The 15,178-nt window shown below is 40.5% G+C and overlaps 1 protein-coding gene across 2 annotated transcripts in view; it reads left to right on the top strand.

Moving 5' to 3' along the window:
• LAMA3 (laminin subunit alpha 3) overlaps positions 1-15,178 on the top strand; it is a 267,981-nt gene that overhangs the window by 189,885 nt on the left and 62,918 nt on the right. The window contains exons 38-39 of one of the 2 annotated variants that reach the window (XM_090285716.1): positions 6,728-6,958; positions 10,843-10,956. In XM_090285716.1, the coding sequence (XP_090141842.1) occupies positions 6,728-6,958; positions 10,843-10,956 (345 nt within the window). Of the gene's footprint in view, positions 1-6,727; positions 6,959-8,073; positions 8,294-10,842; positions 10,957-15,178 lie in introns of those variants that run through there. The other variant, XM_090285717.1, reaches the window with a different exon arrangement.

The following is a 15,178-nucleotide window of genomic DNA, read 5'->3' as shown; positions in this document are numbered from 1 at the left end:
ATATAATTTCTATATATACATTTAAAATGTAAATTATATAAAATATGCAGAGTTTCGTACTCACAGGGCTTTGTACTATTTTTATGACATTGAGGACTGCCTCTCCTGTTTTATAGTTAACTATCCTTGTCTTATAAAACCCATGAGTTCCTAAGTGCTATGATGGTAGCTCCTTCTCATCCTCAGTCCTCCCTCAGTGTCTGGGACCTGGTGAGTGTCCAATAAGTGCTTGGCATGAATGGATGGAAAAGCCACAAATATGTCTAACGTCAAAGAAATCAGTAATAAGGATAAACAAAGGAAAGCTCATGGAATCATATAATGTTATATTACACCTACTGGTTATAACAATTCCTTTAAAATAGTGTTCCATTTATATTTCTAAATATTTCCAATACTTCAAGGTGATACTTTTTCAAGTACCTTGAACTTGCAGACATATTTTTTTAATTTCTTTATTTTTAGAGAGAGGGAAAGGGAGGGAGAGAGGGAGAGAAACATCGATGTGCGAGACAAACATTGATTAGTTGCCTCTCACATGCACCCAGTTGGGAACCAGGTGTGAAACTCAGGCACGTGCCCTGATTGGAATCAAACCAGTGACCTTTCGGTCTGCAGGAACCGCCCAACCCATTAAGCCACACCAGTCAGGGCTTGCAGACATATTTTAACATTTCTGTACAAGTCCATCACACAATGGAAAACTATTTGGCAATAAATGAAGCAAAGTATTGATATGTACCACAACATGATGAACCTCAAGAACATGACAGTGAGTGAAAGAAGCAAGACACAAAAGATCAATATTGTGTGATTCTATTTATATGAGAGAGGTGATGCCAGAAAATTGAGTAAGAGCCTCCTAAAATTCTTTCCTCCATAAAAGCAATGAAAAAACTGGCCTAAATGGTCAGAATCAACTATTTCAGAACTCTGGAAATTAACCAAAGTGTTGCGACAACCTGGAAAGCCTTCCAAGAAAAATGAATGAATTGTGGAAAGAACAATGAACTTTGTGGCTGGTATTCAACCTGCTTTATTTCTGTCTTCCCACCTTCCAAAGCTTCACAGTAACCTTGAAAATCAATAGTCCACCCTTAAGGTAAGAGTCAGTAGCCTGGGATTAGAGCTCCTACAAAGCCTCATTCCCAGAGAGTTGTCATGATTTGACCTATCTTGAGGGTTTCCGAACAATCTTACTTCTAAGGCTGTCTTTATATGACCCGACTTAGAGCTCTACCCAATGAAAAGCCTTCCTGGGAGTGTTAGAAGCATTTAGGGGCAATTGTTTCACTTCATGGCTGCCTAAGGTGGTGGATAATAGTTGGAGTAAACAATAGGCTAGTCACAAAGCTTAAAATAAAAACTTGAGGGATATTATATCCATAGGGCTTTGAAAGATCCAACACAACCCTGGAAATATAGAAAGATTCACATACTCAGGGCTGTATGCATTCTCAGGAGAGACCTGAGGAGGCCCTAAACCCCACCTCTGGCTGACCTTTAGGCTCTGTGCAAGCAGGAAGTGAAGGCTGCAGCAGAGTTGTCAGCTTCCTGGATGAGTGTGGGGCGGGGGTCCCCCAACAGGCACAGAGACTACTTTTGAAAAGTTTAGGAGACTTTTTATTTCCAGGCATTTGTAAAAATTTCTGTTCGATCCTTAGCTGATTACTGAGCTAACTTTAATGGCTACATAGGACAAAGATTACAGACTTTATGGAATTCGTTTAGAAAAGTCATTAAATAAACACCAACAGCAAGAGCAACAAATCCTGCAAAGGTGGGGAATGATTTCTAGAGCTGCCACATTGTATTTTTTTAAATGTCCAATTTTCAACAAAAAAGTTATGAAACATGCAAAGAAATAAGAAGGTGTGGTTTACATACTAAAAAGAGAGGGAAAGCGACAAATAGACACTATCCCTAAGGAAGCCCAGACATTGAATTTCCTCTAAAAGGTTTTAAATCAACTTTTAAAATATATCAAAAAACTAAAGGACACCATGTCTAAAGAACTAAGGAAAATGTGAGAACAATGTCTCACCAAATAGAAAATATCAATTAAAAAAATAGAAATTATATAAAAGAATCAAATAGAAATTCTGGAGTTGAAGAGTACAATAACCGAAATGAAGAATTCATTATAAGGGCTGCTGTGGACTGAATTGTATCCTCCCCCACCCCCCAAATTCAAATGTTGAAGCCTTGATGCCCCAATGGGGATGTATTTGGAGTAAGGAAGTAACTAAGGTTAAATGAGGTCATAAGGGTGGGGCTCTGATCCAATAGGATTATGTATATCCTACAGTATGTCCTTATAAGAGGAGACATCAGGAGTCTCGCTTTGTCTCTCTGCCATATAGGAACACAGTCAGAAGGTGACCATCTCTAATCCAGGATGAGAGCTCTTACCAGAAACCAAATTGGCTGGTGCCTTGATGTGGGACTTTAGCCTTCAGAACTCTGAGAAAATAAATTTCTGTTGATTAACCACCTAATCTATGGCATTTTGTTATGGCAGCCAGAGCTGACTAAGATAAGGGCTCACCAACAGGTTTGAGGAGGCAGAAGAAAGAATCAGAAAACTTGAAGAACGTCAACTGAGATCATCCATCTGGGCAACAGAAAAGAAGAAGGATGAGGTAAAACAAACAGACTCTCAGAGATATTCAGAACAAATATACCCACCTGTGCATAAAAGGAGTGCCAGAAGGAGAGGAGAGAGAGAAAAGGGGGAAATATTTGAAGAAATAATGGCTGAAATCTTCCCAAATTTGATGAAAACCATTTATCTTCATATCTAATCTCAACACTCCAAGTATGATAAATGCAAGAAATCCACATATAGAAACACCATAGGAAAGATGCTGAAAGACAAAGACAGAGAATCTTGAAAGCAGTATGAGAGAAGCACTATATCACATGCAGAAGTCCTCAATAAAAACTAAGAGCTAATTGTTTACCAGAAGTCACAGAAGTCAGAGACAGTGGGATGACATTTCTGAAGTTCAGAAAGAAACACACTGTCAACAAAGAATTATATGCCCATCAAAATATCCTTCAAAAATAAAGGAGAAATAAAGACATTCTATTATAAACAAAACTGAGAGAATTCATCACATAGCCAACCTCCTTACCAGAAATATTAAAGGGAATCCTTTAGACTGAAATGAAAGGACACTAGACAATAACTTAAATCCACATAAAAAAGCAGAGCACTGGTCAAGTTAACTACATAGGTAAATATGAAAGGCAGTATAAGTATTTTGTTTGCACTCTTTTTTTCTCCTTTCTGATTTAAAAGACAACTGTATAAAGCAGTAATTATAAATCTGTGTTGGTGAACATACAGTGTATAAAAATGTGAGTCGTATGATAATAGCACAGAGGAGCAGGGGAGAAAAATGAAGCAAATAGAAGCCAAGCTTTTGTATACTACTGAAATGAAGTTGGTATTTATATAAATTGTCCAGCGTGGGGAGGTCCATAGAGACAGAATGTAGCTTAGTAGTTGCCTCAGTCTGGAGGTGGGAAGGGGTAGTAACTACAAAAGGCCACAGGGTTCTTTGGGGGGGATGAAAGTCTTCTAAAATTACATTGTGATAATGATTGCATGCTTCTGTAAATTTATGTGAAGTTGTACATTTAAAGTGAGGGAATATTGCTGTATATAAATTATACCTCAAGTTGTTAATATAAATATAAATTAAAATTATATAAGTATTATATTTATGTGTTAATAATAATTACCATTTATTAAATGTCATCTATAAGCTAGGCACTGTGTTGAATACTTTGTATACATTATGTCATTAATTTACTTTAATCCTCATGATAGTCCTAAGAGATTAGGTATTATTACTATGCCCATTAAAGAGATGTGGAAACTCTTCAAAAGAGGCAACAGGATCCCAAGGTTAAAAGTGCAGGCTTTTATGTGAAAAGATGCCTAACACCACTAAATCATTGGAAATGCAAATCAAAACCACAAGACACCACCTCACACTCATGAGTGTGGCTACAATAAAGAAAATTTTTATTAAAAAAGCATAAAATAAAAGGGTTAGCAAAGATGTGGAGAAATTGGAACATGTGTACATTGTCGGTGAACCTATAACACTGCAGTTTCTGTGGAAAACAATTTTGAGTTTCCTCAAAAAATTAAAAAATAGAATTACCATATGATGCAGCAATCTCATTTCTGGATATATACCCAAAAGAATTGAAAACAGAATTTTGAAGAGATATTTGCATACTCGTGTTTATTACAACAATTATTCATATTAGCCAAGAGGTAAAAACTGAAATGTCTATTGACAGAGGAAAGGATAAAGAAAATGTTGCATATACATTGGAATATTATTCCACCTTAAAAAGGGAAAAAATCCTGTCACAGGCTAGAACATGAATGAAACTTGAGGATATTATGCTAAGTGAAATAAGCCAGTCACAAAAGCAAAATACTGCATGATTTCACTTATAAGAGGCATTTAAAGCACTCAAAGTCATAAAAGTAGAGTGGTGTTTGCCAGGGTCTGGGGTGGCAGGGGTGAGAGAGGGAGGTAGTGGGGTTATTTCTTACTAGGCGTAGAGCTTCAGTCTTGCAAGATGATAAAGTGCTAGGGATCTGTTTTACAACAATGTGCATATAGCTAACAGTGTTGTAGTATGCAATTAAAAATGATTACTGTGGACATTTCCAGTCAAAATGGAGGCATAGGTAGACACGCTTTTCCCCCTCATGCAACCTTAGAAAGAATTACAACCAGATCTCAAAACTAAGACCCAGAACCATCAGGAAATTGAGCTGTATGCAAGTCTGACAGCCAAGGATTTAGAGGAGACTCGTTCATTCAGACGGATGGGAGGGGTGGAGTGGAAGAGATGGGTGGAGAGGCAGTGTGGCATGGAGAGGTGGCAGCAGCAGTGGCAGAACAGCCAGGAGGGATACCTTAAGAACAAGCAATCCTGTACCCAGGCCAGATGGCACAGCCCAGGGTTCCAGCACCAGGAAGATAGACCCCGTTATGTCTGGCTCTAAAAACCAGTGGGGGTTGAGGCAGCAGAAGAGACTGCCAGATTTTCACCATTTAAAGGGCCAGTGTGGTCTTAGAATGTATGTGAACCCACCCACTCCCGGATTCACCACTGGAGCAGCAGCTGGAAGGGTGCCAGTGGCACAGAGGAAGGTGGCGAAGTGACTGGAAACAGGATGAGCACCAGGCAAACCGCCAGAAGCCAGGCAGCAGCACTGTCCCCTCTCTGATCCCTCGCCACACAGCCACAAAGTAGTGAAACGGGTTGCCCCACTCCGGCAATTACTTAAGGCTCCACCCCACACAATTTACTGGTGCCTTTTCTAAATGTGCCAGCATCTGAGTCATAAGGATGCCAGAAGGAGAATAAGAAGGGCAAGAAACTGAAAACTTACTTGAAAAAATAATGAAAGAAAACTTCCCTAATTTGGTAAAGGAAATAGACGTACAAATCCAGGGAGTACAGAGAGTTGGACCCAAAGAGGAATACACCAAGACACATCATAATTAAAATGCCAAAAGTAAAAGATAAAGGGAGAATCTTAAAAGCAGCAAGAGAAAAGCAGAGAGTTACCTACAAGGGAGCTCCTGTAAGACTGTCAGCTGATTTCTCAAAAAAAACCTTTGCAGGCCAGAAGGGACTGGCAAGGAGTGAGTACTCAAAGTGATGAAAAGCAAGGCCCTACAACCAAGATTACTCCATCTAGCAAAGCTATCATTTAGAATGGAAGGGCAGATAAAGTGCTTCCCAGACAAGGTAAAGCTAAAGAGGTTCATCATCACCAAGCCATTATATGAAATGGTAAAGGGACTTATTTAAGAAAAAGAAGATCAAAACCATGAGCATTAAAACAACAAATTTATAACTATCAACAACTGAATCTTAAAAAAATAAAAACCTGAGCAAACAACCAGAATAGAAACAGAATCATAGGTATGGGGATCATTGGGACGGTTATCATCTGGGAGGTGGAAGGGGGAGGAAGGGGAAAATGGTACAGGGATCAAGAGGCATAACAGGTAGGAAAAAAAATAAGGGATGGTAAGAACAGTATAGGAAACGAAGAAGCCAAAGAATATACATGCATGACCCATGGACACGAACTAAGGGGGGTGGGATTGCTGGAAGGAAGGGGATACCAGGAGGAGGGGAACAAAGGGGAAAAAAACTGGGACAACTGGAAAAGCATAATCAATAAAATATACTTAAAAATGGGTAAGGTGATCATTTTTATGTTATGATTTTACCATAATAAAAATATGAATATTTGTTCAATAAAAGACTATACTTTCTGTCACAGTTATGTACACTTAATGACCTCAGCTGCATGACTCAGCTGGTTCCTTCTGCCTTTCTCTCCTGCATCTTTCTCACTCCCTTTGTACTTGCATAAACAGAAGTGCATTTTAAAATAAGCATAAGACTAGAAGGTTTTATTTCATTTTATTCTTATTTCCTGCCTTCATGTTTTTTTTCCCCTTTCACATGGCACTCTGTCTTCTTGGGAATAACCCAGGACACCTGACTTGTGAATGTAAATCCAGTGTCTTGTACTTACCCTCATTTATTTCATTTTCTGTTGTGTATTTTAAATGTCTTTTCTTGGACTTGTCCTGGGTGTCTGCCTCTTTGAAATCCCTGGAAATGAGCTTGCCCAAGGGAGACCTGGCTTCTCTGTTTTCACGTGTAGGGGAACTTCAGACATGCTAGCAGCGGTGCCCCAGTGACTCGCGAAGAGCTGATGACGTTGCTGTCTAGACTGGAGGATGTGCGCCTCCGGGGCCTCTACTTCACCGAGACGCAGCGGCTCACCCTGAGCGGGGTGGGGCTAGAGGAGGCCTCTGACACGGGAAGTGGACGCAGAGCACACAACGTAGAGATGTGTGCCTGCCCCCCTGACTACACAGGTGACTCGTGTCAGGTAGGAAATTCTCCTGTTCCTTGGAATTCACCCAGGGGCCTCCTGGCTGCTGTCCAGCATTCTGGATGGTGCGGGACACTGTATCCATTGCACACGTTTTTGCGGGGCTCTAGCTTCTATCTTACCTCAGCCACCTTCGTGTATTAAATATGAAAAGAAATCACAATGTCTCAAAATCTATAGGAAAGCCACAGGAAGCAATACACTGTAGATCGTGGGGGTTGTAAAAATCAGGACTTTCCCAGAAGTTGGAAGGAGCTGCCAGTTGGCACCTCAGTATCCAAGCTACATAGTTGACCCGGGATTTTCATGCCTTTCTCTAATCCAGGGTCCCCCTCCCACCACCACCCTCAAAGTATATCCTAATTCTTTGAGGGTGAAACCGAAGTCCAGTTTTCTAGCTTGCAACAGGTCCTTACTTGAGACCCAGTTGAACTGACTTGTCCTCGAGTGATTAAAATGTGCCATAAAATAAAACAATTATATCTCTCAGGCTGTAAATCTGTTGTCTCCCTAAAGAGAGAGGAAAACTCACAATGGCTAGCATAATTATTAGGAAATAATTGTCATTCTGTGTGTTCCAGAGACATCCTTCATTATCTCCCCTGACCACTTGATAGCAGACAACCCCAAGGTGAACTGCACATAAGAGTTTTGTGTTTGTTTTTTTTTTATCTAGCAATATCTTACCTGCAGTGGTTTTCTGGGCACTCCTATCTTGTAACATTTAGCCCTCAGGTGCCTACAATATTCTGCCTGCCTTCTATCTCTTTTCTAGCCCGATTAAATAAAATATGTAGCCCAAGGGAAAGAGTAGTACCTCTGGATTATCAACCTCCTGCCCAGGGCATGTTCTTTGCTCATGACTCAGCCTGTGATTTAGTTTCTCTAATCGGCCAGTGCCGGCTGTCTGCGGGGCAAGGTGGGTACAAGGTGATGCCTGCCCCACCTCGCAGGGATTACAGAGCGGTGCGCTCGCCTGTGGAACTGTTATGTGTGCTCTCTCACAGGCTGACTCATGGGTGAAGTTTACAGGTGGGGCCTCCTGCCGCAGACAGCCTGCCTTACCTGAGTCAGGCGGGCCTGGGCACTGAGCAGGAAGGGCTGGTATAAGAGGAAGAGGCAGAGGTGTGTGTGCAGCCGGCAGGAAGCCCAGGGACCAGGATGTCCCCAGCAGTGAGGCGGTCAGCCAGGAGTGCAGGATGGCTGTGGATCTTTGGGGCAGCCCTGGGGCAGTGTCTGGGATACAATTCACAGCAGCAAAGGGTAGCGTTTCTTCAGCCTCCCAGTCAAAGTAAACTGCAAGCAAATTATGCGGAGATTCAGCCCAGCCAGGTAATGTCGCCTTTACATTTTGGTTTGGGCTGGGGAAGGGTTCCCAACTTTGTGATATTTTAAGTTAGGGTGATGAATGAATAATGGGTGGGCTGGGGGCGGGGCGGATGATCTCCCCCTCCCACTGACCCACAGTGTTTATTGCAGTACCTAACAGATTGCTCTCCTGAGTTGTTAACCACAAACCCTATAAACATCAGCCCACCTGGAAATACCAAGACTGCTAAGAGTTTGAATACTTGTGGGTTGTTACTATGCTATGAAACTCTGTGCCCTTTTGAGAGTAACCCAAGCCTCAGGGTAAAAGAGTCCAATGCCTGCAGGCTTTCAAATTCTGCTTGGAAGAAAAATTATGCATAAAGTAAAACATTAAAATCAGTGAAATCCATGTGTTAAAAAACTGATAAGATCAAGTTTGTAAAATACCTATCAGTTGTGCTTCAATTTGCCAGGCATTAAACACTTATACATTCTGTTCTCTGTCTTTTTAAACGTCCTGGATTTTACATATATACTCACAGAGAAATAGATCCTATGTCTGGCTGCTGGGATAGCCTTGGAACCCTGATAGAGACAAAATTTTATCATTTGTACTATAAAAATTTATTGGAAAAGTTATCCTGAAAAATTCACTTAAAAAATGATTAGCTGCAAAACCCTTTTACTGTAATAATATATTAGGATACATTCACTGTCATTTAGAGTTAAGTCTTTAATACAGTTTTTGAATACTCGAACTGAATTTTATGTAAAATGTGGAGTATGTGTACTTTATAGAGGTGGGAAAATGATTATATTTCAGTAACTGACAAATGTTTTATCTGAGGGTCACATGACACACAGCTCTTGCAGAGTACTTCTTCTGATTCAAATCAAAAGCAATTGGGATGGATGATTTGCTTTAATCAAGAGAGACTATCCTTCCCCCCAAAACATGTTCAATTAATAAGGCTTTTACTTACTTGGGTATGTTGTCACAAATGAACCTGATATAGTGATTTATTTGGATAATTTGTTCTTTACCAAATACTATTATTGTATAAGTATGTAATGTGATTTATGTGATAATTATAGGGTACGTGCTTCTTATTAGCAGAGATTATTTGTTTGCTGATATGATCATACCATCATTGGCTGAATTTCATTAAAACATTAAAACGTATCTCTCAATTGTGCTTTTCAGCTAAAGAACATTCCTTTCATACTTTGATTCTCCTTTAGGCAAGCCTATTCATATAACACGTAAAGTAATCTCATTTTTTGCAGTGTGTTATTTTGCCTAAACATAATTTCTAATAGCTGATAGAAAAGTATATTGGAAAGTATAGTCTTGTCATTGTGTGCAATTTGTAGTCACTGATAACTTTGGAAGAAGCTCCTAGCAACAACTAGAATATTCTACTCTGGGGAGCAGGAAGTTTCCTCCTCCAGCCCTATCCCATTGTTTCTTCCTCTCCCCTACTTGACCAGTGAAAGACCTTTATGACCATAGATGAATCAGGATGAACAGTTCATTTCAATATTTCCCTGGGCTATAGTTTCAGAGTCTTACAGACATACATGCTATTTAAAGAGGATTAGAGAAAAGATGTTTTGTCTTGAAATATTAATTTTTCGTGATGCTTTAAAGATAGGACAAATAAGACATCAGTGAAAGAAACTAGGGACATTTGATTTTAACCAGCGCACTGCTTCACTCTCCCAAAATAATGAAAATGTCTATAATTCTGTTTAAAGACAGAAATGTAAAGAATTTTTAGTGACTAGTGTAAGAATAATTGCTTTTGTTCTATTGGGGACATTCTTAACCATCAAAAAAGTATAATTCTTTTCATCCATATAAAATAATAACTTGTGTTACACTGGAAAGAGACAATTTACTGAGGATAGAAATAATCAAAGTGATATTGAACAAGAGAAGACCACAGGGAGGAGATGTCCTGGAGCTGGATCTTCGTGTGCTCACTCGGAACCAGATATCCTTACAGAGTTCTGTATGAGAGGCAAGCGCATTCTCCCCTGGCTTCTGTTTTACCTACAGGCTGGTGGGTGGCAGTGAAATGATTCCACACTCCTGCCTGATTGTGTAGATCTCAATGAAGACTCCCAGACTGCCTCACCCACCAGCCCAAATCCATACTTGGAGAAAGAATGGCTGCCAAAGAGAATTTGAACTTGAAGGGATTTGCTTAGAGTCCTCCCCACTAAGGACTGAGATCCTGATGCCCTTTGCTCTTTCGTCACTGCCCCTGTTTACTTGAGTGAGAGGAAGCCATGTCTACACCCAACCTCCAGACTTGCCCTCTCTCTCGTTTACCCACCACCTGTCTCCCACTCAAGCACAAACACACACACAAAACAGAACCTGACCAAAAAAAAAAAAAAAAAAAAAAAAAATCAACTGGGCCTGGATAGTGTTTGAAAGTAGAAATTCACACACAGGCTAAAGGAAAGAAGATTTAAAAAGCGAATGCTTGACAGAATTGTCACATGCTTTCGATAATAATTTTATTTCTTTGTTTTTACTAAACACTTTGCTTGAAAAATAGGGTTGTAGCCCCGGATACTATCGGGATAACAAAGGTGTGCATACTGGATGGTGTGTTCCCTGCAATTGCAACGGACATTCAAATCGATGCCAGGATGGCTCTGGAATATGTATTGTGAGTAAATTGATACTGTAATCCTACTTTCAGGCAATCTATGTCCTCTTGTTTCCCGGACTGGTAGGCCCTCAAGCATCAAATGTCACATTTCTTACCATACCCTAACTAGAGGTTGCTATGCACTGGGTTGGCCAAAAAGTTTGTTTAGTATTTTTCCATGAAATGAAAGATGCATTTTTCATTTTCACAATAACTTTAGTGAATTGGATATTTTAAGTATGTTAACTATTTCCTGCATGGTATAACGTTGATTGTTCTCAATTAATGTCTCAATTGGATCGCTATCAACTTTGACTGGTCTACCTGACCATGGAGCATCGTCCAGCAAGAAATCTCCAGCATGAAACTTTGCAAACCACTTTTGATATGTTTGGTCAGTCACAACACAGTCTCCAGACACTGCACAAATCTTTTTTTGCATTTCAGTTGCATTTTTACCTTTCTTGAAATAATAAAACATAATATGCCGAAATGCACATTTCTTCCATCTTCAATATTAAAATGGCTACACAAAAATTCACCAATTTTGGTGTTTTTTTAAAATGCATGCTGATATGACAGCTATTACAACACAATCTAATGAAATTGTTTTGAATAAAGTTAAAGAGAATTAAGCATTACTAGAGCCATCTTTTGGAAAAAACTAAACTTTTTGGCAAACCCAATAAATGCAGGAGGCTCAGCATTATCAGGCTGAATTATTCTGCACTTCACTTTTTCCTCCATTTTAACACAGTCATCAGAGGAGAACACTTGTCCGAATAATTAATTTACACCTTAGCTTCTAAATCTCTGCTTCATTAAATGATATTAATGGGTGGATCCTGGGACTTAACTCTTACCAGGGTATAATAAGTAAAAGTCATTACTGTGGGCTCCAATTTTGTTGGAGTGGCAGGAGGTTGTGGGAGGGGAGTTCTGTGGCTGTCAAATGAGCAGTAGCTCAAGAAAGCAACCAAGGGAGAAGGAGATGTTAAGAAAGGCTTAATGTGCACACTCGGCCAAGCACAAACCCTCCATGGCTGACAAGACAAAGCGGGTTTATGTGGGAAGACAGGAGAGCAGGGTCCCTGCTGCCTACTGTTTATCCACCGGAAAACAACCTTCTTTTGTAATATTTTAGAAAATTCTCCCATAGAAAATTAGATTCTCAGGAAACTTTTATTTTGTATCCCAAAGCAGAATTTTTTTTTTTTTTTTTAATTTTGCTGACTCCTTTTTCATCAGAATTCCTCTCTCTGAAACCAGGGCCTCCTCAATTAGAAGGAGGATGGACAGTTCTGAGGAAAAGAGAGTGTGGGTACCCGCAAGACGCAGAGCCCCCCACTTAGGTTGTGCTGTTTGAAATACATTCTTCTGGCATGGATTTCCTTCTCATTGTTAATGCAACTAGAGTGTTTCAATCATTTGAGTTCCTAGACGGTCTTAAGCCAAGTCAACATGTCCCAGGGAACTGCTTCCTCTGCAAGATGGGACAGGCCAAGACAGGAAATTGTAAAGCACTGGAAAGAATATTTTGTAGGACTTTAACCTTATGAGTTTTTAAAAAGACAATGAAATATAATATTTTTCAGCTCATACATATTCTATTAAATAGTTTGTTTGGTAATGTGTGTTGTGTGTAACACAGGTAGATGCTTTAATGAGATATAAATATTTATCTTGTCACTGAACCATTGCTAGATGTTGAGTCTGCTTTATAAAAGCTGCTAAAGAACAAAGGGAGTCTTCTCTGTAGCCCATTCACCTAGTGAAAGGATAACCAGTGAGAGTTATAATTCGCCTGATATAACCAAACAAGATTTTCTTTCCCATTTCCTTTCTTGTTAGTTCTGTCTTTACTTGTCCCTAATGCCCATGTAACCTCTATAAACTATTCATTCAGGGAACCCTTACTGAGCGTTTGCTCTTGTGGGAGGGACTGAGCTGAGTGCTGAGGTTAAAACCACCAGACATAACCCCCACTCTCACGAGGCTTGCTGTCTAGTGGAGACTGTGCATGCATACATGCACGTACACACACACTCACACACGTACACACACAGAGGCACGGAGCCCATGTCTGCACTCACTGTGTGCTGATGCTGCTCTCAGATGTGGGGCCACTGCACGGGAGCCAAGGATGCCGCCCTCATTCTCAAAGAACAGTAATGGGGAAACCAAGTACCTTTCACTATCAAATGCGCTTATTCCTCTGCACATTGGCCTTTACCTCTCAAGGTCTAAAATCAATTTCTAAAATCTGGGACCTTCACACATTTGCAAATCTTCTTGTCTTTTCAAGAATAAACTTTGCCGTTTGAAAAGAAAGTAACCCAACTCCTTGCCAAAAAACATTATGTGTCCAGTTGAGAGCCAGAAAAGTAGGAGGTGATGTGGTCCCCCAGGAGCTTCGGTGATGGTGATGGGCCCCGCTCCACTGAGGTCCTGCCTCTCCCTCTTCTTCTTGCCCACTCTCTCCTCCCATTTCCTCTGTCTCTCATCCCCCTTGCCTTCTACTATCTCAGTCACCCTCTCTTCTTCCTCTCTGTTCCCATATCCCTTCCCCTTTTTCTTCTAATTTTTCTTTGATTTTTCTTCCTTTTACTCCGTACCATTTGAGCCCACCTTCTCTCCTTTCTGCAGAATGATTTGTGTGAAACTCACAGCTGATGCTGCCTCTCCGGGTGCATCCCACCCCCTTGCACTTCACCCTCCAGAGCACCAATTGCTCCACGTTGCCTACACATGCTGCTATGCCCCTGCAAGACTGAGGACTCTTGTAGCTGCTGAGGACTCTTGTAGCTGGAAGGCCCTTCCTTCACTTTTCCACCCAGCTAGTTTTTCTCCTTCTATTCTCCATGCACGAGGCATCATCACATCCAGAAGCCCTTTCCTAAGGCTCCTCTTGCACTTATGCGATGCTGGCACACTTTTGTTGTTATACTTGTCACATTGCATTGAATATGTCTATTCACAGAGTTCTAGCTACCCATTTTTGCATCCTTGTACCTATAGCATAGTTGAGCATAGAATAAATAAATGCCCAGTAGGCATCTGGTGTCAAACGGAGCTAGGACAGCACGTGTTATGGAAGTGGGTGTGGATTCATTCATTCACCCACACATGCGTTTATCACAGTGAAACACAGGATATTTGAAAGGCACCTGCCTCAGAGTTGCAGGACTGATAAAGACAAATTCTAGGGTAAATGCTCTCAACTGAGGATGAGGGGTTGTTTCAGACATGCTTATGGGACTTTAACAAGCAACATAGGTTTGGATTCCCTTCCACAGCTCTTTCCCAGCATTCAGAGCATTTTTAGTAGAACACAGATGACCTCACTGCACTACCCATTTCTCTAAGTTCTTGCTTCTCTAGTGTTTTCAGCTCAGAACCAAATAGTTACAGGACTAAAATATACCTATTCGGATATCTTGAAAATTGGCATTTGGAGTTATAAAAGAAAGGAAACTAATGTGGAAAGAAACTAATTAGTTCAAAAGATGGATACTTTCTGAGAGAGTGAGGGCCAATAGGCAAAGAAAAGGAGGAGGGAGGCTTCAACACCTCACCTGACACCCCTGAGAGACACCTCTGTGGATCTGACACACTGCAGAGTGGATTTGTTCCCAGTGTCCGTGCCAGTGGGGACACTCCACTTGGCGGTGACATTGGGGACAGAGGGGAGGATTCAGGACAGGGGCTAGCTTTCTGGTAATTATCAAATGTTTATGTGTAAGCAGTACCCTACTTTAAAGACCCTCCTATTTTCTGATATAATTACTAATCCCTTGTGCTTATAGCACAACTTTATTGCTGGAAAAAATAGGAAAAGATCTTTTGTCATCTTAGTGGATTGTGTAATTCTCAGTTACTCAAAGGTTTGTGGAAGACAGGTCTGTTTAAGCTGAACAAACTGAGGACATTGATAACTGAAAGACAGTCTTTGCTATTCAGACAGTGCCACTCCCACCTAGGATATATACACATATTGTTTTTCCCAACCTGACTTCAGATATTACTTTAAAACACACATCTATTACAGTTCCCTACTCAAGCACCCCCTCTGCACACAGAGGTAACATATATAATCAAATTTTTTAAATTGTAATTATTTCAGGCTGTATAATTAACACAAGGTATCTCTGAATGATCAAATGCCCCCAGTAAGGAGTGTTTGCCGGGCTGTTTTTGTGCATTAGAATATTCATTACTAGAATAAAGCCAAGAAAGGTTA

The sequence above is a fragment of the Furipterus horrens genome, unplaced genomic scaffold (assembly GCF_987537825.1).
Source record: "Furipterus horrens unplaced genomic scaffold, mFurHor1.1.pri manual_scaffold_8, whole genome shotgun sequence".
NCBI lineage: Eukaryota > Metazoa > Chordata > Mammalia > Chiroptera > Furipteridae > Furipterus > Furipterus horrens.
Note: the sequence above shows the minus strand (reverse complement) of the source record. Positions and strands in the feature narration are given on the sequence as shown.